This window comes from Cryptomeria japonica, chromosome 11 (assembly GCF_030272615.1).
Source record: "Cryptomeria japonica chromosome 11, Sugi_1.0, whole genome shotgun sequence".
NCBI classification, from domain to species: domain Eukaryota; kingdom Viridiplantae; phylum Streptophyta; class Pinopsida; order Cupressales; family Cupressaceae; genus Cryptomeria; species Cryptomeria japonica.
Window position 1 is genome coordinate 239,555,268 of NC_081415.1, and position 24,210 is coordinate 239,579,477.

Sequence of the window (24,210 nt, forward strand, 5' to 3'; positions counted from 1 at the left end):
TCATTGCTGTCCATGTTTGAACCAAAGACTTTTGAAGAGGTAACAAAAGATAAATCCTGGGTTGCAGCCATTCAGGAACAAATTGAATGAGGATGGCCAAGTGGTGAGAAACAAAGCAAGGTTAGTGTGTAAGGGTTATGCTCAGGTTGAAGGTATAGATTTCGATGAAACCTTTGTCCTAGTTGCTAGATTAGAGGCTATTAGAATGTTCTTAGCATTTGCCTCTTTTAAAGGTTTTGAAAGTTTTCCAAATGGATGTTAAATCAGCCTTTTTGAGTGGTGATTTCAATGAAGAGGTATATGTAGAATAGCTTGATGGTTTTATTTTGTCAGAGAATCAAGATTATGTGTGCAAGTTGAAAAAGGCACTTTATGGCCTCAAACAAGCACCCCATGCTTGGTATGACAAACTAAATAGTTATTTGCTTCAGTAGGGTTTAGAAGAGGTATTGTGGACAACAACTTATATATCAAAGAGGAGGAAGGTAAACATATGCTGATAGTGGTTGTTTATGTTGATGATTTAATCTTTGGAAGTGATTGTGTGCAGATGTGTGAAGTTTTTGCAAATAATATGATGGAGTTTGAAATGTCACTGTTGGGAGAGTGTCATCTTTTCTTGGGCTGCAAATTCATCAATCTAAGGAAGGTATATTTATTTCCCACACTAAATATATTAGAGAGATGTTGAAGAAGTTCAAAATGGAAGATTGTACTCCTGTTAGCATTCCTATGGTAACTGGTTGTAAACTCAATAAGGATGATGAATCATCAGATGCTAATCAAACTCTTTACAAGTCTATGATTGGTAGTTTATTGTATGTTACAGCTACTAGACCTGATATAATGTAGGCTGTAGGATGTGTTGCAAGATTTCAGGTTGCTTCTAAAGAAACACATGTTCATGTAGTCAAAAGAATTTTTAAGTACCTTAAAGGTACTATGGAGCATGGCCTTTGGTATCCAAGTGGAAATAATTTCTTACTTACAACATACATAGATGCAGATTGGGGTGGCTCAATTTATGATAGGAAGAGCACAAGTGGAGGTGCCTTCCTTTCTTGGGAAGTGTTTGGTTTCACGGCACAGTAAAAAGAAAGCTTCTATTTCTCTTTCTACAGTTGAAGTGGAATGTTATAGCTTAGAGGTACTTTCTTTGCTAAGGAGGGGGTGGCAAAAAATTAAAAAAAAAAAAGAAAAAAAAGAAGAAAAAAAAAAGAAAAAAAGAGAGGTGTTGGCAATATGTAGAGATGAAGTGGCTGCTTTTGGGTACAAGATTGCATTCAGAAGAATATTCCTGGTTGTATATATATAGAGTGTTGTTTTGAGTGAGTTTGGCCATTGCATATCTTAAAAAGATCATGATCTTTGTGCTCTTTGAGACAAATATATGAAAGATGCTTATGAATGGTGGTACATGCATGGCCAAGGTTTTATTTACTTGCAAACTCTATTAATAGTATTTTTCTCAAGTAGCATGTTTGTATTTTTTGAGTTTCTCATTTTTATTTTGTTATTTGTTATAATCTATGTTTTGTTATTGTAAATTTTTATGCAAATTCAACAAGTTGGAAGTTCTCTAGTTGTGAAATTGGAGTACATACTCTTTAAACCACTTGATTAATCACAACTAATTGGGTGCAAAAAGAAGTTGAGGACTTGGTAATTGTGCAGTCCAAATTTCATCTCTTGTCACATAAGAGACTTGATTACAATGAGGGGGTGACGAGGAACTAGGATCTAACTCTTGAATGTGCTAGCTTAGATGCTACAGTTGCACAACTTGCTAATTTCTATAGATGAGGTAGCTTTTGCATATGATATGGCTACTAGCAGTGACAATTGACTGTGATGTAAATGGAATTGAATTAAATGTTGAATTTGATGCTCTCGATGAATAGCATTATGGAAATTATTGAATATTGATTGTATTCATTTTGTATTGTCATTTGACAAATCACTAAATTATCTACAATGTTAAAAAGTTAGTTGTAAATCTTCTGATACTTGTTCACAAGCTCTTTCCCATAGAGTATGTTTAACCTCGTGGATGTTAAAATTGTCTTCTTCTTTTTCAAGTTGAGAATCCAAAGGTGTTTATATATGAATTTGTGATATTGTTAGTATCTTCTACAACTAGTCTTTCACATTCAATTTTGTCAATGTCCTCTAAAAGAAGGTTAAGGCAATGGTTTGTGCAAGGGGCCCAAAAGAGTGATGGATGCCTCTCTTGAAGCAATTTCCCAAACACCATGTATGACATTGCATTTTTGGTGACAACTTGGATAACAATCTCTATTCCCACCTCCAAGACAACCTCCTCCAACATTAGACTCAATGTTTCCGCATTTTTATTAGAGGCATCAATTGACTTTAATAAAGGACTATAATGTCCCCAATTTTTAAGGTGACATTTGGTTAAATTGATTCTTATTGAGTTATCAAAATATAAATAAAATATTCATTGATGACTTAATATTAATTAATTTAATTAAATAATAAAAATATTATATTGTCACTTTATTAAATAAAGTTTCCATTTTTTAAGTCAGCCTTATCTTCTAGAAAGTTCCTGGAGGTCTTTATAAGGAGGCTTGCTGGGAGTTGTAATGCATGCTGGATTTGATAAACGGTTTATACTCCCTGGAGACAGAAACCTTCAGAAGTTTGAGAAGGGCTAGATGAAACCCTAGTTCTTCCTAAGGGTGGATTCGTGACGGAGTCTACATCTGTGCCAAATTTAGATTTTTGTAAGGGTTTATTGCAGAAATTAAAGATGTTTGCAGATTTGAGGTAATTTATATCTATCGGGAGATTAAAGAATATTTTATTCTGACTATTGAAGTTCTATATTATTCTATTGGTCGAGTTCTATGTATATTTCATTTTGGGCAATTGGATGTTATGAATCGGTGCGCATGATTAATATTTGCCTCGTGACATACAGGCCCTATTGATGGTGGAGTCATATTATGTTTGGGTGGAATTCTAGTAAAGGTTGCAAATATATGTTTCGTCGTAAAACTAATTAAATCGTCCTCCTTAATGCTGTGGCGCTAATGGTGATATCGATCATTGAAGATTTGTGTATAACCACAACTGTTTGTGTAGTAGCGAGATTGCATGTGGACGAGTGGAGTGTGAAGGAGATAACACAGGCTCTTGGAAGGACTGCGTGGGTTCTACGGCTAATAACATCTTTTGAAGTCTTCCAGTTGGGGATTCCAGGAGGCCATACAATTCAAATAAGGATGGATACAACATCTGATAATCCACAATAACTGTAGACGGTGTAGCAACTTAGGCTAGACTTGGAACCAAACCATGATAGCAAGCAGATCGTGGCCATTGTCTGTAGCTGATGCTTGCGCCTGGGAACACAAGCCAATCTGGAAACATCGCTTTCTACCTCTGCCGACTGCAAATCTTCATTTCCAGAAAAATCAGTATGTTGCCAATGCTTAATTTATAAGTTACAGATTGAAGAGAGGAATTATTGTCTTCTAGGGTTATGATATTGTTTGTCCATGGTTCTACTTACTAGATAAATTGATGATTTGAAGACTTAAATATATGAACTTGAAATTCAATGGAAATGTTTGCTGTGAATGATTTGATAACATTGTGATTTTTATTAAAAGTCTTCTTGTTGCATAAGCGGGTATCTTTCAAACCATCTCACCATATGAAGCTACCCAATAATTGATGAGGGTGTAGTTCCTTCTGTTTGTCCATTCATGTTGAGATAGTCTATCCTCACTTTTGCTACTATTTCTTATGTTCTTCTAGAATTGATTTCACATCTGCAATAGCATCCTGGAGTAACTTCCCACTTAAGTTTTTTGGACAGGGTGCCTTGTACCTTTTCTCTATAGCCAATGCCATCATCAAATTCTCCCAATAGAGGATCTTCACCACTTTGAAGTGAAGGTTTCTATAATTCTAGGAATTTGCACATGCCTTATCTACTTCTTTGTTCCACCTTGTACCTTGCAATGATGATTGTGGTCCAGATACATTTCTAGGCACAAAATTCCTTTTGATTAGGCTTTGCTCGAATTGGACAAGGTAGATGTGTCTTGTATGCATTGACCATGATTAAAGTACCTCTATTTTGGTTGTCAAGTTAGAATTAATGGTTGCTTGTGCCCTTGCCTTGTGTAGTTTCCTCTCAACCAATAATGCAGGGGTTGCTTACATCTTTCATTTTGTCTCTTTTGTGGTTTTTTCACATGGCTTGGTGTCATGACAAGGAATGCATATGGTATGGTCTTTTGAGGCAATTGATGCCTCCATTAAATTTCTTCTTGAGGAAGAGGCAAATCACAATTCACTTGATTAGTCCATGTGTGGCATATTTCCAAGTGGTGGCATAGTTCTCTATATGACAACTTTTACTTGTTGATGCTAAGTTGGTTGTCATTGTATGCTAATATGCAACATGTTTGAATATGAAAAAAAACAATGATTTGAACATTAGTTTTGTATACAAATTGCATTTGAAATTTAATAGGACAATTAAATAGCAACAACATTAACTTATTCAACCAACATAACATTTTTGTGACCCTACAATGTAAAATTGTAAATTATATTTTAAACAAAAAACTAGCAATTTCATTCACAAAAACTAGTGTAAAATTAGCAATCAAAATTACATCAATCAAATTCAATGCATGTAAACTTGTAAATCATATTGACAAACCTAATATTAGCATGCTAGAAAGAATTTACATGCATCTACAAAAAAGAGAAGAAACTAACTTGGAAACTAGCGATTCTTTAAATCTACTCTTCAAATAAGCCATAAATTAACTCCAATTCACCCAAGGATGCTCAAATGCTATGTGAGGAACCTGTGAGGGCATGTGTGTTTAAAAAGACGCAAATGCGGTGTTTTTTGAATGTGAAATTTGTGTTTGAAACACATTTTGTGTGTACAATCTGTGAATGGGGAGTTTCAGTGTTAGACACATTGAGTACTTGTTTTTGGTGGTGAAACTTGTCTGTATTCACTGAGGGATGAATCATGAGGTAAGCCTGAAATATTTGACCTTGTGAAAATTCCACTTAATACTCGACAAGGTTGCTATCTATGATTGATACTAATTTTTCATTTGGGACAACTATGTCCTATATGGTAGAGTTAAGATACCAATATTGACAACCCTTCTTTTTGATGCTATGGATTAGGTTATTTAGTTATCATATCTCATTCTACTATTAGGGATAAATAGTTGCTATGAAGAGCTATCTGTAGTCTTTTAAGAAGTGTCTTTCCCTTATTCTTCATTGTTTGGTGTAGGTTGATTCGATAGACCATTGCCTTGGGTTAGCTGTTTATTTTCTTTGCTTGCCCTGCTACAGTTCTGTTTGAGTAAACGATTATGGGAGGTTTCCACTGTATCTTATGATGCATAGCCTTATCTTTTTTTGCCCCTTAATTGGTGATGCTTTCCAAGATATAAATTTGCCTTGTTATTGATATTCTTTATCTCTCCTTTGAACTGCTACTATTTATAGTTTGGTATTGGAGTGTGTTATTTGTCTATCTCAATTTTAATGTATAACTATTCTTGCTTACTACTTAAGCTGTATTTCTCATTTAATATGATGTCAATTTTGCCATAATATTCTTCCCTTAAATATTCATCTGCTGTGGAGAATAACTTGTAGGACACTTTATTTATAGTACTGACAAGATAGTCTTGGTTGTATATTACTATATAGACTTGGATCTGTTGAGACTTGCTATGAATTGTCAAAATTGGCAAAATCTTCAAAGAGTAGTTCAATTATAAAGCCACACAAATATTAGAATGGGCTTTGGGCGGACCCATCATGTCTCTTCCTCCAAACCCTAATATGCTTGTACAGTATTATGGATAGTATATGAATATGAATCTTACCATATATATATATATATGTTGCTTATGCTATGAATGCAAAATTCAAATCCAAGATCTCATTGTTAAAGAGATATTTACTTGGTAAGATGTAACCCTAACCCTAATTTATTGCAATTGTATTTTAGGGCTAAATTGAGGGCAAATTAGGAAGGGGACATTACAAATGGTATTAGAACACCGTTCCTGCCAATTTGCGGAACAAACCTACCTAACTGCCATACAATTAGGGTTAACTGTTCCTAAGTGGATTAAAAACAAATAGGGCAACATTGCACTTCTATATGGGTGTGATTTTCAAATGTTTGCTTATGCCTGGCATGTATTTATATGGCTTCGTGCCCTATGTGAACACTTCATGCCTTATGTGTATTCACGTGTACTGCTTCATGCCTTATGTGGATGCTTTATGCCTTAATATTGTTTCATGCCTTACATGCATTTGTGCTTCATGCCTTGCACATATCTATGTATATTGGTTCACGTTTTACATGTATGCTGCTTCATGCTTCATGCACCACAAATATGCCTTAAGCATTTTATGTGTATACTTCATGCTTTATGTGCTACATGTATGCTTCATGCCTTAAGAGTATTCATGTGTATACTTCATGCTTTATACGCTACATTTATGCTTCATGCCTTAAGTGAATTCATATGTATACTTCATGCTTTATGTGCTACATGTATTCACATGTATGCTTTAGGACTTAAGTGAATTCATGTGTATGCTTCATGCTCTACATACTACATGTATTCATGTGTATGCTTCATGACAAGTGAATTCATGTGTATGCTTCATGCTTATATGCTACATGTATTCACGTGTATGCTTCATGACTTAAGTGAATTCATGTGTATACTTCATGCTTTATGTGCTACATGTATTTACGTGTATGCTTCATGACTTAAGTGAATTCATGCTTATGAGCTATGCATATTTACGTATATGCTTCATGCCTTAAGTGCATTCATGTGTATACCTCATGCTTTATGCATCACGTGTATATGATCCATGCCTTACATGTATGTGTATGATTCATGTCTTACATGTATTCATGTGTATGATTCATGACTTACGTATGATTTATGCCTTGTGTATTCATGTGCTTTACGTGTATTCGGGTGCATGCTTCATGCTCTACGTGTATTCATGTGTATGACTCATGCCTTATGCATATTCAAGTGAATACTTCATGCGTTACGTGTTTGATTTATGTCTATTATGTTTCAGCATGGCTACTTCATGGTGGTTTGTGCCTTCCTAATGTATGCCTTATGTCTTAAAAATGTGTCTCATCATGTTTGATGTGTTTTCAATAAGTTTACTCCATGAGGGCTTTATGAGTACTTATAACTGTTCAAGATCCATCCGAGTTAAAATAAAGTGCATGACATCAAGACCCTACCTCCTACAAACGTGGGTCTTGCAGTCCCAAAATATGACAAGAACTAAATGACAAGGGCGAGACAATATGAGAGATTGTCAAGCATGACAATATGTGTAGTTGAATGTATGCTTCGTGTCTGCATATATTAACTTGTATGCTTTACATTTGTGTGTATACTCTGCGTTTGATACATACCTGATGTCTGCCCCATGAGTATCTATGATTACAGTAAAACGGGATTTTTATTTTTTGGTTGATCTAAAATATGAGGATAGATGTGTGTCATGCTTCTGATCCTCATCTTATTACATAAACACTAAGAGATATCTAAGCATAGTGATGAGATTAAGAATGAGAAAACTTCCAGACCATGACAACTCTAGATTTTGTTGTTACAAGTTAGTGCATTTTCGCAACTAGGGTTGCATAGAAGAAGCTAATTACACCATAAACCCTAAGGGTTGAATTGGATTCAATAAACACTAACTTTGCTTGAGGACATTTTTTTTGGGAAGGGCGGACTGCCATATCTTCCACCCCCCTCCCCCCCCGCCTTCACAATTAAACCCCTAATTAAGAAAATTGTCTTTTCAAAAAGACTTCACAAAATTCTGAATCAGTTATTGCCCAAGATGGAGTATTTAAAGCCTAAAGCCATCAATAAGTAAGTTTAGTAAACAGTATTTGAAATGAATTAAGTCTGTAGTGGATTGCCGACCTCTTAGGGCTATGTGGGATTAAATATTAAAGAATGTCTAAAAGCAGTAGATGGCCGACTTCATGGGAAAGATGCCTCTCTTGGGAACTAACAAGATATAAGAGGGCGCATATACAATTCCAGCTAAGGGACACGAACAGGAAAATATAGTTGCAGACCTGTAGGTCATTGTTTAGTACAGTAAAATTGAATGTTCAATCTCTTACATGCGTTCAGGTATTTGTTGAAGCTGATGTACAATATGCTGGTCCACTTTGGGATCATTCGGGCGTGTCCTAATTGACAAATAAATGCTAAGGAGGGGCATCTAGGAAAAGTACTGGAATTTAAGAAAGCAAATAGATTTGAAATCAGACATCAGAAAACAGAATCAAAAGAAATCATCAGCATTGAATCAGCATCAGAAATCAGTCCAGCAGACCAAGTTTTCAGGCAGATCAAATCATCATAGGAAAACCACAGCACCGAATCATTAAGGAAGACCAGATTGAAGCACTCAAATAAGAATCAGACCATTATCTTTGTGGTACCAATAACATATCTGCCAAATCGATTGTGGTATACATATTTACATATTGCTTACACATAATGAATAATGTTTAAATGTATGTTCTTGTCCGCCCAACTCCGCAAGATTGCACTTGTCTTTAGGGAGATGAGACATTGATGGGAAATCAGGTACAAACTGTTAAGCAAGCAAGAAAGCTGTGGTAGATATCTTCTCTTGGGCTTAGTGTAGGAATGGCTTCGGGTGGACCAATTAATTTGTTGAAGTGACAAAAGTCTAATAATCTCTCCTGTATGTAAATTATACATTCATCTGTGCTCTCAGGTTTTAACATTACATTTCCAAAATGACATTGGAATTTAAAATATTTAATGCTATAGATATCCTCACATCTCTCCACCATCCATTCTTTATGTCTCCTTAATGTAAAACTTAACTGTAGTGCTGTTGCAGACCAATTTGCCAGCATTTGCACATTCCCCATATAATTTCGAATTGCATTATCTTAAACAACAAGAAAGCCAAAAAATAAAAATTACAATGATAACACTTTGAGAATGTAAAATTGTGCACTAAGATGTTGATGCTTAGTGGTAGTCCTGTTTGGTTATTTGAAGTATTCGCTGTTGGTACAGTTTGTTTCTTCTATTTTAAGAATTTGTTACTAACTGTTATTACTTATTAGTATATACTATATACAAATGCCATTTGGATGTAGCTGAGTTCTTTTAATGTAAGCAGTTTTCTTCTATTATATTGTACATTGAATTGAAACTTGGACACGTGCTTAAGAAAGAATTAGAATGTGATGGAAATAGCAAAAGCTCTTAATGAAAAAGTGGACTGCAGAAGTTGTATTCTAATATGAAAGACTCTTCTTCAACTTGTTGTTTGGGAGTCTGAACCTTTATTGCTAATGACGTTTGAAATATGCTCACGATGGATATCTACAATGTACATCAATGTCATCAAAATGCAGCTGAGATTTTCGATTCCTCAGGCAGTTCTTGATGTCACATCATGTAATGTCCCCTACTAGGAGGCTGCTAATTCCTAAAGAGCAACATACATTACTACTTATTTTGCTACATTAATTACATTTTAAACAAGTATGGTTGCTCATAGTACAACTGATATTGTCCTTATTCAAGCTCTAATCTTAATCCCTTCTAACTCTCAACCCTGGATGGGGATTTAATTGTCTAGGGCGTAACGACAGCACCTCTATAATGCAGCCCAGATTTCAGGAACATCAGTCCATTCTCACCCTTGGGGCGGCTCATAATGCAGCCCAGATTTCAGGATCATTAGTCCATTCACCCTTGGGGCTCATCTATTTTTGGGATGGATTTACTCTGCCTCTCCCCAACAACACCACACCTCTCCTTAGGGAAGAATTAGAATTTGTTAAGTACTTAGGCTATGAATACATTGATATCGTGTTGTACCATGAACATATTAATCTATAAAGAATTTAGACATTCTGATCTATATCACTGATTACCTTATTATCCTATCTCTGTTATAAATCAGTTATACTTCAGACAAACTTATATACTTAATGAAACATGATAATAAGAAAGCATTTTTGCATAAGTCAGCACAGCGTACCAGTCTGTTATCACAAGACCAGAATGTAACTCCTTTGCAATTCAATACAAACCATTTCTGAATTCCCTCGATAGTCCAGTTAATTTCCTTGCTTATATCTCTCAATGTGAGGGAAAGGTCACACCTCTTCATCATGTATGCCCTTTGGCAAGAGACATACCCTTTCACCGTTAGCACCCTTTGAAAGAGTGCAACTCTTCATTATTTCTACCCTTTGAAAGGGACACAACCTTTCACAATGAGATCTGCACTTATTTAGACCAGATCTGCACGTCTGATTTCCAAATTATCCCCTCTCAAATGAGGTTCTCTTCTCCCTTTTATATCTCATGTTTGAGGGAGTCGCAACTTTTCATTTTATGTTTTTTGACCATTCATTAACTTAATTAAATTTGAATTATATTCTTTAATATTTTAAATTTTAAATTTTATTATTATTATTTATTATTAATTTCTATTTCAATGTGGGGACATGTTGGTGTGTTTTTTATGCACGCGCAACTCAGAATAAAATACTTTGAGATATCCTATTCTCTTTTGATCAAAATATTCTAATTGCTGAACAGATGGACTGTGTGATCACAAAGACAACTCCAAGGTTCCAGATTCAATGTGGATAGTCTCAGTTGGTTCATTGTGAAATGCTGGTAATCTCAAGAGGGACTTACATATTGTTTGAGGAGTGAATCAATCAAAGGATTTTACTAATTGCCGACACTTTTAATTTTCTTCTTTTTTTGGAATGATTTTGTAATAAGCTCTTTTCAATCCTACTTCTACTAAGACTTGGAAAAAAAGGGAAAAAGGGAGGGTTTAGGAAGATAATTCTAATCCTAAGCTAATCCTATGAACTCGAGAGACCAAAATTGCAAAAGTGACATCCAAAACCAATCCTTGCTTCACCAAACTCAACAACTACACAAGGACGGTGCAATCTTCTAAGGAATTCAAAAGATTATCATTATCACCCACATTCACCAACATTTTGAACAATGACTATAGCAATAGAAGTTAAGTTTTATTTATAGGTTCAGACTATCTTTGCACAATAATTGAAAATCATCCAACTATCAAAAGTATGAACACATCCATTCCACATTAAGCAATTCTATCAAATGCTTCATTCAATCTATCAGTTTGGAAATGAAATTTATTCTAAGGAGAGCGAAGAAACCATGCTAACTTGCAAAAGTAGACAAAAATTCACCAACAATTGAATAATGAATATGTCTTAGCACTTAAGAAGTATCACTACTACAACAATTTCTCAGAAATCTCTCCCTTTACAAATGAGAGGAGGGTTTATATAGACACCCCATTACAAAGAGACCCAGATTGATCCAAGATCAACAACCAAGTTTAAACATTAAAGCCCTAATTAGGGTTTGTTGCAATAGTTATCCAAAGTGGGCCAATGAGAAATAAACAACCACCAAATCCAACTTTCTTCTAGAAGTGGGCATCCCTTATCCTTTCCTTTGGCAGCAAATTCAATTAACCTGATCATTATGGGGTTGACCTCTTCCATTGGGATACATGGCATAATTTTGACCTTGTATTCCATCAGGTCCATCTTATCAGTTTTCGAAAATCATCCTCAATGGACATAAGGGAGGATGCCTTGCCAAAATGTTGCTTTTGGATTGGATTTACAAAAGTGAAGAAATTGCTTTGAATTTTTGGCTTTCTATGTCCATGTCCTTGTCTTGGACTGCTTGGATTGTTTCTTTTTCCCTTCTTCTTTTTGATGCATAGGCCTTCTTACACCTAAGGACAAGTCCAAAAGGTTAGGGTCTGACCCTTCAAATGACAAAAATGACCCTACAAGGAAGGACTCCACATCTTAAGGTTTTGAACTACTCTCCACTACTCAAGCCTAACACCTACTCGAGATGAGTAAATGGCTTCAACTTCTCTAACATGCCTCACCGATGACTCTTGCTCTTAGGGGCTTTGGAATTGGTCCATTCATGGCTACTAAGGACTGTTCCAAGCATTGGTTTAATGTTTTGTCTTCAAATCCTTATACCTCCTTTGGAAACCTACCCACTAGGCTAGTAGCCCTATTTAGCGAGAGAATTGACCTTAACTCCAAAATATTCCACACACTCTGACAAACTACTCACCATTCCAGATACCCTTTTGGGAGTTACACTCATCCCCAAAATGGGTTGGCAAGATCTGCAACCTAAGGGTTTGAAGACTTTGAACCCCTTAGAAGCCTAGAGACCTAATTAGGGCGATTAGGCCTAAATTGCAAAGCAATCCCCATTACCAGTTTCCCAACTGCAAAACCAACTTTATGAGTATGTGGGGGATGGTGAATAACCTCTAATTCCAGGGTTGCACGCCTGGAATCCACCGCTATCAAATTTTAAGATGACTGTCCTAATTTTGCTTAAGGTAGTCACATGTCGATGCCTACCTAGATTTATCTCTTTCTCCACACAACCAAATCTCCCCTGCAAAAACCCATGAAAATCCTAAAACACATAGGCCAATCCTGCACTCCACCGAAGGAAGAAGCTTCTAGATGGAAAGAATGCAAGATATGGCCATTTTTGGCTAAAACCCTAGCCAAACCCTTACATTCCGGGTTACAGTCAGGAAAATGAAGGGTTCTCCCTACTCATAAATGATGAAAACCTCAGACCACCACCAAAAGAAAGCTGATTCAACCCTCCAACTACTCCATGAATGTTTTTGCTCAATTCAATCCGTACAAGGACGTACAATCTCTGCAAACTCAGAATTTCTGGAAAAACTCAGTTTTGTTTGTGTCTTATTGCATCAAAACTTCAAATCACAACTTCTTCTCTCTTGGGAAGCGTGTCCACAAGGCTTATAGCCCTCTCCAACGGTTACCAACCGAATTTGGAGGAGGTTGGAGCCGTTGAAAGGCTTACATCAACCGCACTTTGAAAAGTTGCACTTTTGCTCTCAAAAGTTGCATTTTTGCATAAAAGTTGTCAAACACTACAAGCTTGGGATCCACACAACTTGGATCAATCAAACACCACTAAGACATCCTAAAAACCTATCAAACACAAAAACAAACATCCTACTACCCCTATTGACCACATTGTCCCAATTGGCTTATCAAGTTGCCTAATCAGTGACATTGGTTTACATGGTGGGGTCTTTATTGAATACATGAAACTTGCATAAACACAAGACACTAAGACAAACACTATGATCCTAGTCTTCATCCTCAGATCCATGATTTGCTTGTTGAAGAGGTACTCCTGCACCACTTTCCTTGAAGTCTCCGAGGTCCACATGGTCAAGGTTGGCATCCCCAACCTTCTTCCATTCCATCACAATCATGGACCCCAGCCTTGGTCCCTTACTTCTTGAAATCCTTCCTCGAGTTGACATCCACACCCTGAAAATTTTCTAAGCTAAACAAAGAGTTTGATGTTTACTTTGAGGGAATTTCGAAAAAACTCTGATTTTCTCATAAATTCTTAAAATCAGACTCAAAATCAGACTAAGTTAAGTCTGAAAATAAAAAGTTAAGAGTTAGAAAAAAACTTTGTAAATTATGGAATTAAGTCCGATTATGAACCTTAGGAATGAAAATCAGACTTCCAAAACATTCTGAAAATTGAAACCAGACTTGGAAAAACTCTTGAAATTGTAAAACTAAGTCTGATTTAGGAAATTTCTTCCTAGGGTGGACTTTGCAAATGTTTTGGAATTGATTTTACATGCCTAGGTGGACTTTGCAAGTTCTCAAGAAAGTTTTGACCTTGGCATGGGCAGACTTGAAGTTTGTGTAAGGAAGATTTGTCACCTTGAAGGTGGACTTTGCAAATTGATAAGGAACTTCCATCATGCTTGCTATACTTCACTATCATTTCAGATCTTTTTCCCAACACTTAATCACTTTCATACCTACCCCTAGAGTAGACTTCACACATGAGTTGGGAACATTCTTCACTTGCAAGGCTAATCAAACACACAGCTATATTTTCTTCATCTTCCATTGGCGGACTTTGCATAAGGTCACGTATGATTTCACCTACCATGGGCAGACTTTGCACTAGGCCATGTAAGATTTTGCTTCTCATGGGCGGACTTTGCATATTGCCACACAACATTTCACATGCCTTGGTCTTCAATTGAAAATTTTCTTCTTTCCAGGCGACCTCCATGATTTAAACAAGGAATTTCTTGATCTTGATTCCAAACTTGACCCTTTTGCCATGATCTTCAACTTAGCTTTTCAGGAACACATCTTCTGAAAGATATTTCATGCTTGCTCCATTTTGGATGAATTTTTCCAACCCGACCCTTCCTCTGATCTTGAAACCATCCATGCTTAAAAAAACAAAAAAACAACTTTCTATTTTTAGAAAAAAGTAGACCGAAAGAGAAGGTTCCTGAATTGGCCTCAAAATGCCAAAAAACGAAACTTTCTAAATTTTAAAAAAGCAAAATTTCCTAAAAAAGCAAGTTGTCAGAATTGACCTCGAGAAATTGTGATTTTACTCCTTCAACCTATCTGAGCGCACCCATAACATTAGAATGTCCATTTGACCACTTTTCCTCATTGATTTTGGTGACTGCTCCAAATTTCGACAAACTTGATTCATTCACAGAGGCGAGAAATCAGAGATGAAACCCTAAGACACCAAAACACTACCCTAAAAGCGAAAACATGGGATCCCCATTTGCATTGGGGTGATGTGTGAAAACATCACAACAGGACATTACAGTCCGCCCCACCCAAGATTGCTTGTCCTCAAGCAATAATCATGGAGTGTTTAAAATGACTTCCAATATGAAATGGCTTTGGAAACACACATGGAATGAACATGCGGGAAACATATCAGGCATGAACCAAACACGAAGCATACACATAAAAACACGGAGCATATACATGGATATATGCAAACATGGAGCATACATGCAAATACATGTATTGTTAGATTCCTTCTTATTGACTAGAATGATTCATTGATTAATGTTTACCTTGCAGGATGGTAGGATCAAAGCTTTGATAACATTTGTAATGTCCCCTACTAGGAGGCTGCCAATTCCTAAAGAGAAACATACATTACTACTTATTATGATACATTAATTACATATTAAATAACTATGGTTGCTCATAATACAACTGATATTATCCTTATTCAAGCTCTAATCTTAATCCCTTCTAATTCTCAACCCTGGATGGGGATTTACTTGTCTAGGGTGCGATGTCAGCACCTATATAATGCAGCCCCGATTTCAGGAACATCAATCCATTCACCCTTGGGGCTCATAATGCAGCCCAGATTTTAGGATCATTAGTCCATTCACCCTTGGGGCTCATCTATTTTTGGGATGGATTTACTCCGCCTCTCTCTAATAACACCGCACCTCTCCTTAGGGAAGAATTAGAATTTGTTAAGTACTTAGGCTATGAATACATTGATATTGTGTTGTACTATGAACATATTAATCTACAAAGAATTTAGACATTCTGATTTATATCACTGATTATCTTCTTATCCTATCTCTGTTATAAATCAGTTATAATTCAGACAAACTTATATACTTAATGAAACATGATAATAAGAAAGCATTTTTGCATAGGTCAGCACAGCATACCAGTCTGTTATCACAAGACCAGAATGTAACTCCTTTGCAGTTCAATACAAACCAGATCTGAATTCCCTTGATAGTCCAGTTAATTTCCTTCCTTTATATTTCTCAATGTGAGGGAAAGATCACACCTCTTCATGTATGCCCTTTTGCAAGAGACATACCCTTTCACCATTAGTACCCTTTGAAAGAGTGCAACTCTTCATTATTTCTGCCCTTTGAAAGGAACTCAACCTTTCACAGACAGATCTGCACTTATTTAAGTCAGATCTGCACATCTGATTCCCAAATTATCCCCCCTCAAATGAGGTTCTCTTCTCTCTTTTATACCTCATGTTTGAGGGAGTCACAACTTTTCAATTTATTTTTGACCATTCATTAACTTAATTAAATTTTAATTATTTTTAATTATATTTTTTAATATTTTAATTTTATTATTATTATTCTCTATTATTAAATTCTATTTCAAAGTGGGGACATTACACATAATAATTAACACTTCTCACCTTCATTAAAAGGTTGCTTGTAAAGGTCAATGTTCTGAAAAATCTTCAGATTTGAGTTCTTCAAGGTCTCAATGCCATTGCTGAAAGTCCTTTTCACTGAACAACATTTCTTTGTTGAGATTTTCATCTGTTTCAAGTTTGTGTTATTGTAGCTCTTGCTTCCTCATAAAGTTCCATGTTTGAGGCTTATGGTTTTGGGGCACTGATCAGATCATTGTAGCATAACATTATAGATTTTATTGCTTTATTTGTGAGATGCAAATCCTAACTTGTCAGATTGAGTATACTTTCTGCATCAGATCTTATGATCATATTCTCTTACAAATCTTAGATTTTTACAAATTATTTTGTTGCTATATACATTCCTCTTTTCAAATCTAAATATCAACACACAACTATAGTGATTGTTTATAAATTCCATCTTGGTTTTTATTTCCACAGAGTTGTGGAGAGGGAGACATGCCGATACAAAGAAATGGATGTAGCTTGTTGAAGCTTGAAGAATTTAAATTGTTCTTTTTTGTTTGAGTGAATACAATGGCTGTATGATATGATCTAGTACCTGTGGAATTACGGATCCTTTTTCTATTCAATTAAATAAAATGCTGCACATATTGGCATATTTAAATTGACGATAGTAGCTGGGCTCTGGAATTATTGTTTTCAAACAGAGATTTTTGTGAAGGAGAGTTATTGTCAATGTTGGAAGTCAGAAAGTAGCTCTTTTGCATTCTTATCCTGATGATGTTTCTTGAGGGAGACCTGAAATGCCAATGGCATTGATCTTTTTATGTTTCTTTCCAAAGCTTCTTATGTTTCTCTCCAAAGCACAGTATTTTCTGTTTTTCCTACTATTTACAGTTGAGATATGAGGAATGAGGTCTTCTGATGACACTTATGTATCAAAATGATTTTATGATTTTTCTTTAGAAGAGCTTTTGCAAGTAGTTTTTACTGTTTACTATTTCTGGCATCTCAGGTACTTCGCAGCCAGCAGTATATCGCCAAATTTCGAAATGTTTCTTTGGATATCTATCGAGTCCTGAATTCATTGCCTCTCTCTTCTCTACATATTCCAGACCAGATACAGCTTCAGGTATTTAAGTATCACATACTTATTTTATACTTTTTCTATATTTACTATCTATGTTGTTTGAGTTTGCAGAGGATGACTCACACTTCCATAAATTGTAGGTTGAAATTTGTGCTGAGGAATTGCGAAGGCTAAGATATACATGTGAATCTTTAGATGAGCAAACTTTGGAAGAGGTTGAGTCTGTTCTGAGAGATCACAGAGAGGGTCTTAAGATAAGTTGTGAGAAACTACAATGGATTGCAGATAGATTCAATTTGATATCAAATCAAGAGGTATTGAAGGAAGCATCTGCTTTGGAGAAAGAAAAGGAGTATGTTCGCCTTGAAAATGACAAGCAAGAAGAAGAATACATTAATGATGTTATTGGTGTTATCACACAAATATGTGATTACCTAGTTGAAGTCAAGCAATGCCAAACAGAAGGAGTAGTGCCAATTCCTGCAGATTTTCGGTGCCCTCTTTCACTAGAACTGATGTCAGATCCAGTAATTGTAGCTTCTGGGCAAACATATGAGCGAGCTTATATTCAGCAATGGCTTGATCAGGGCATGACAACATGCCCTAAAACACGTCAGACCCTTAGTCATACTAATCTGATTCCCAACTACACTGTAAAGGCATTGATTGCAAATTGGTGTGAGTCAAATAATGTGCCCTTACCTGAACCAGCCAAGCTTCCAACATGCACTATGCTTCAAAGCCAAACCTTTCAAATGGCTACTAAAAAGAAGGAATTGGATGATATACATTTTTCTTCAACTAGAGATGAAAATGCAGCTGGAAACTTGAGAATTTCAAATTCACAGCCTACATTGAGGAATTTTACATCTTCTATGGAAGACCGTGTTTCTCAAAAAGAAAACATGGGGCTTGTTTCAAGCAGTGAAAACCAAGAAGGCTTGAGCACAGTAAGTGGACCACTGAGTGACACTGAGCAAGAATCACCTTCAATGAAAGGGACTCTCAATGGTAATCATGGCTGTGAACAATTGCCTGAGCAAAGCCGAAAGGCATCCATTTCGAGTGTTACTTCAAGTCTGGATGATAGGCAGGAGCTGGCAGTTGGAGGTACTAATGCTTTGGAGGGTCTAAAAGCATCAAGTGATGGTTCCCAGTTTAGCAGTGATATTTCAGGAGAGCTAAAATTGGCAACATCAGTGAAAGGTCCTCAAAATAAAGAAAATAGAGATACAGAAACTTCAAACAGAATATCTGAGAGATCTGTATCGAGTGGCTTGCCTTTATGGAACCGGCGAATTGAAGATCGGAGCTCCATGCCTAGGATAATTTCTTCAATGTCAGATACAAGGGCTGACAGTCCAAATATTGTACTGAAAATTGAAAAATTGGTGGATGATCTAGAGTCAGATATAATTGAAGTGCAAAGAGTAGCAGCAGCAGAATTACGTCTCCTTGCTAAGTACAATATGGAAAACAGGATCATAATTGCAAATTGCAGAGCTACTAGGCCTTTGGTTGCACTATTACATTGTTCTGATATGGAGACCCAAGACAATGCTGTTACTGCATTACTGAATTTATCCATTAATGACAACAATAAGATTGAGATTGTTGCTGCTGGTGCTATTGATCCACTGATATATGTACTTAAAACAGGAAGTCCTGAAGCAAGAGAGAATGCTGCTGCGACATTATTTAGTCTTTCAGTTATGGAAGAAAACAAAACAATTATTGGTCAATCAGGAGCCATCCCACCTTTGGTGGATCTGCTTAGGGATGGTACACCTCGGGGGAAGAAGGATGCTGCCACTGCTTTGTTTAATCTGTCTATTTATCATGAGAACAAGGCTCGCATAGTACGGGCTGGGGCAATACAATCTCTTGTCGAATTGATGGACCCTGCTGCTGGAATGGTAGATAAGGCTGTTGCTGTCTTGGCTAATCTTTCAACTATTCCTGAAGGTCGCTTTGCTATTGGTGAGCAGGGAGGCATTCCTGCTCTGGTGGAGGTAGTGGAGCTAGGCTCTCAGAGAGGAAAAGAAAATGCTGCAGCAGCACTTCTGCAACTCTGTACAAATAGCAATAGGTTTCGAGCTTTGGTTTTGCAAGAAGGTGCAATTCCACCGTTGGTTTCTTTGGCACAATCTGGTACACCACGAGCAAAGGAGAAGGTGACTCACTACTCATTTGAAGCAGATGTAGACTGTTGTTGTCATAGTATAAGTGATTTGACTAAAGAAAAACCCTCAAAGTTGCCTAATTTGTTATGTGGTTTATGACATTTTTTATAGGCCCAAGCACTTCTTCGCCATTTTAGGGATCAGAGACATGCAGTTATAGGAAGGGGTGGTCCTGATAGACAGCTGGATCGACATTTTGATCGCTTATAAGGCTTCTGTTCACGTTTGAAGCTTTTGAATTGTGATTGCAGCTCTTCCTGCCTTTTGATGGAACCATTCAAACAAAACGTTTCTGAGATGTGGCAACTTTTCCTGCTTGATAGGTCATTCCGATGTTCCTTACACCTATTTTTGTTTCATTTAGTTTAATTATTTGTGGATTCCCCATAGATGCTTTTGTAATCAATTGAACAATTTTTTATTTCAACACAACAAACAAAAATATTTGTAGGAATCAATTCTATGTATTGTAAGATTATTAGAGATGTAGATAATCGCATTGACGTCTATTTATGGCATCATTGATGCTGTCATTTCATTGCTACCATCTAAACATGATGCCGTGTGAGGTCTTGACTAGAGATGTTATGATTGTAAGAAAGAGTGTTTGTAAATATAGATGGAGTTTATATAGATCTGATATTGATATATTTATTTGTAATTCCAAATCTTCATGTAGGGGTTACTCAGATGCCAATCTGTGAGAGCCTCATCTTTTCTTGGGAATGCATTGTAAGCTGCCATCTTGGATCTGTTAATGTTAAAGTGCTTCATATTTGTGTTATTCATATATTTGGAGAAAGCTTTTGGTAGGGCTAGCATTTTCGTAAACTTAAGATTATTACAAAGTCAGTTCATTTGGTTAAATGTTGTGTCCAGATTCTGAAGTGGCATTCAAATCTTGTCATTGATAGAAATGATAAACTTGAATAAGCTGGCACAAGAATTGTTGAACTTGAGATGCAATTATTTGTACATGATAATAAAAACTCCATACATTTTGAAAGAAACAATACAATGTGAATAATTTTATGGAGAATTGTTTACCTGCGATATACCTCTTTATTGTTTCTTGGGAACTGGGGGAATTTATGGCTGTGCTATATGGCTAACACAATATATGATATTAACTAATAATTTGGAAAATCATTTATCATACACCTGAAGCATGAAATAAGAGGCTAGCAATAACTAATTATATTTCTTTTAATGACTTCCTTCAACACAACTGGAGATGATATGAGGATTGAAGTAAAGCTACTAGGCTAGTTTTGAAAGAGTTACTAGAGTTATTGTGCACTCGTAATAACATGCTTTAGATACCAGCAACAATTTAACATACCAGGGATTCCTTGTACCTGATAATCAGAACTCTGTGCTGTTTTGAAAAGAAATGATAATGATATTTTGGAAGTGCATATATAGGATGTAAAGGCATTTATTTTTCAGCATTTAAGGTATTTACCTTGTCTATACAACTGATAAGTGGTAAATTTGTACTCATCTTTAAACTTTTATAAACTTGCTACAAAGCAGAACATTTTTCTATTTTTTTCAGAAAACACTTTTTTCTGGAAATTCAGTTGGTAGTTTGCAATAATTTGGGGTGTAAGATATTCACATATTTGTAGGTATTTTCATGTAGATGAGTACGGACTTCAAGATATTGATACAGGCCATACAAATCTTCAAAACTGTTAAAACCAGTCATTGTTTTTGTTTATATGTTAATGTTTTTGAGTTACAGGAATTTATCTCCAATAGAATATGTTATGTGCTTGTTGAATGTGAGAGGACTCATTTTATGGAGAACTGTTTATCTGCAATAGTTCTTTCAATTTTTTCATGGGAAATTTATAGTACTTTTGGCTGTGTATCTGGCTAACATCGCAGAAAATGGACTAATTCTTTGAAAAACTATTCAGCTAAAACCTAATGCCTGGAATAAAAGTCCAGTGCGAACCAATTAAACTAGTTTATATGATTTCCTTTAATACAACTAGAGATGAAGCAAGTCTTAAAGTAAAGCTTCTGTCCAGTTTTAAAAGAGGGATCAGTAAAGTTATTGTGAAGTCATAATATCATGCTTGAGCTACCGGTAACAATTAATGAAATGGGCTAGAAAACCTTATGTTAGTCTCTGGAGATAATAGGCTAGGCATCTGGATGGTCTTCTTACTATTACTTTAATTTAGTGTAGAAGCTTTTTCATTTTAGACATTTGTAGCACATAGGGAAGAATTTATTAATGATTGCAGTGCAGAACCCCTTTATGTGCAGTTTGAATTACATCTTTAGAAATCATGCAAATAGATTTGTTTGCTTTAAAAAGGTAAATGGAGATGAATGAATTTCATGATATTGACACTCAAAAGAATCTGGTGATTTAATTTTTCAATATCCCTGTAAATGAAAATAATGCATTGAAATATAAATAATTTTGTTGTCTGATAGGTCTTATGTACCTTCTTTGTCCCTCAGATGGTAAAAAAGTCATTGTTTAACATGCGAGGTGTAATCTTGCTAAAGTCAAGTTAGAAATAAATTTTAAGCACATGCATGGGTTGGGCTTTCATGTTTTGAACTTCTATACAATTTGGTGTATATGTCTTTCAGTTTGACACTATATTCTTTCAAAAGCTAGATGTAGAGTTTCAATCTTTGGTGGCAAGGAGGATGTTTGGTAAGTCCAAAAGCAAAATTTTTATGAACGACAAACAATCTAGATGTGAAGAGTAGAGTGGCCTAGAAATTTATGTATGAATATCTACGGCAGATTAATCCTTTTCACGAGAGTGTATTGCTAAACCATTGTAACAAATTGATGTGGCGGAAACTACAGGTGTGGTACAAAACTGAAGGGTTGATGATGCCTCGTATATTCCAAGATGGGGACTGAGACAACTTTAGTTTGTTTTTGTATTAGTAGTTTCACTATATGGTAACATCTGGGTAACACAATTTTTAAATTGAAATTAATATTGATAATATGTGAATGAGAGGTTGAAGATAATGATTAATGAATACAAGCCATATTTTTTTTAGCATGTGCAATACTTTTTGATTTTAAAATAAATAATGTCATTAAATTGGAGCTTATAACAAGGAGAAACCATTTCTTTTGGTTAATGAGTGTAAACTATTATTGTCAAAGATGATTCAATACCAGCCACCAATCTATACGATTGAAATTCATTCTGTGAGTTAGGAACATTGCGTTGAATTCTTTGGAATGACATTCAATAAAGTTAAAAAATGTGGAAATGTGAAGTGTGTTTTAGAACTATTTAAGCAATTGTAATTGATTGGTAAGGGTTGAACATTGCCAAAATCAAGACCCAAATTGAAATCATTGTTGGATTTGGGACATGAGAGAGCCTATGACTCGAGAACTGTTAGAATTCATAGTTTGCTATGTATGTACCAATTTAGATATAGGATTAATCTTGGTTGTTTTCCAAGATATGTGTAAGCTTAATTTGGGTCACTCGTCTACTTATTTTGTTTTTGCATGACTTCAAGATCAAGGGATATTGTTCTTTCTTATCTACAAATGATTAATGTCTACTAGCCTTTATGTGAGGATGTGTTCTCAACGTTGGGGGCCATCCCAATGATAGGCATATAGATGAATTCTTTTCTTCCCATGCCTAGATCTGCATTATAATAAGGAGACTTTACACTCTTATGGTATCTCATGATGACATTAGAATTCTCTCTCTCTCTCTCTCTATATATATAAAAGCACATCTTCTGTATGATATAAATGCATTCTTGTTTACCCAATGATCCTCAAAGTGATTTGAGTTATGCGTTGCAACTATAAGTCCATTTGGCTTACAAGGAAGAGATGAAAATTAAGTACAGGTTGGCTCCTAGTCAATATCATTATTTACTAATGAAAGCAACAATATACTCGTATTTTAGTTTTGGATGAATCCATTTCTCAAAGAATTCTTTTAATACTAATAAATTTGATAGTACTTGATTACTTATCAGTTTCATACTTATATTTGGCATACGTGCATATTCAAAGTTTTAAGGTAGAACTTGCATAGTGCAAGTCTCACATATTGTGTCCACAAGTGTGTCACATATTGTGTCCATAAGTGTTATTCATAAATATTTATGAAGTCTATATTATGACAACATTCATAGTAAAGTTGTGTATTTTGTTAAAAAATTGACAATAAATTATTATTAATTGATTTCGAGAATTCAAGCATGGTTTTCTATGTTTCTTTCACCTATATATTGGATGCTTGGGATGGAGTTAATATATTGATTTTTAATATGTGATTATACTATTGGATTGATTCCATAAAACAAAGGTGAAGATCTCTCATGGGCAGTACTACTTTATTGTATTGTAATATTTGTTTTAGATAATATGATCAATGTGCATTGGAGGTTGGTTTTTTCTTGTAAGTGTTTTCTTTGAGTGTTCCTTGTGTGTTGAATTTTTTGAGGAATCCCTATAACTTGGATTTTTTTTTTTCTCATAGTGTTATCTATTTCTTCCACTTCATGCATAATACAAATCAATTATTACACCTATTTCAAATATTTTCTATAAGGACACTACATATGATTGTGAGAGCCATTTACTTAACGGTATTGAAATTTAATATACAATGTAATAAGAGAGATATTTTCGAAGAGTATTTTTCTCACATTATCGGTTGAATCTTAAAAATTTTATTATCCCTTTTATATATTTATTTTTTTATATTGATATTTC

The 24,210-nt window shown here is 35.4% G+C and overlaps 1 protein-coding gene across 4 annotated transcripts in view; it reads left to right on the plus strand.

Annotated features, from left to right (window-relative positions):
- The window catches only part of LOC131064014 (U-box domain-containing protein 4), a 117,312-nt gene extending 94,807 nt beyond the window's left edge, over positions 1–22,505 (plus strand). Inside the window, exons 3-6 of one of the 4 annotated variants that reach the window (XR_009111197.2) lie at positions 17,212–17,328; positions 17,427–19,460; positions 19,581–19,792; positions 22,312–22,505. Coding sequence is in view for 1 of the 4 variants with exons in the window: in XM_057998035.2 (XP_057854018.1) it covers positions 17,212–17,328; positions 17,427–19,460; positions 19,581–19,679 (2,250 nt within the window). In the remaining 3 variants the exon portion in view is untranslated. Of the gene's footprint in view, positions 1–17,211; positions 17,329–17,426; positions 19,461–19,580; positions 20,120–20,148; positions 20,523–22,311 lie in introns of those variants that run through there. The other 3 variants (XR_009111196.2, XR_009111195.2, XM_057998035.2) reach the window with 3 other exon arrangements.
- The last annotated feature ends 1,705 nt before the right edge of the window (positions 22,506–24,210 follow it).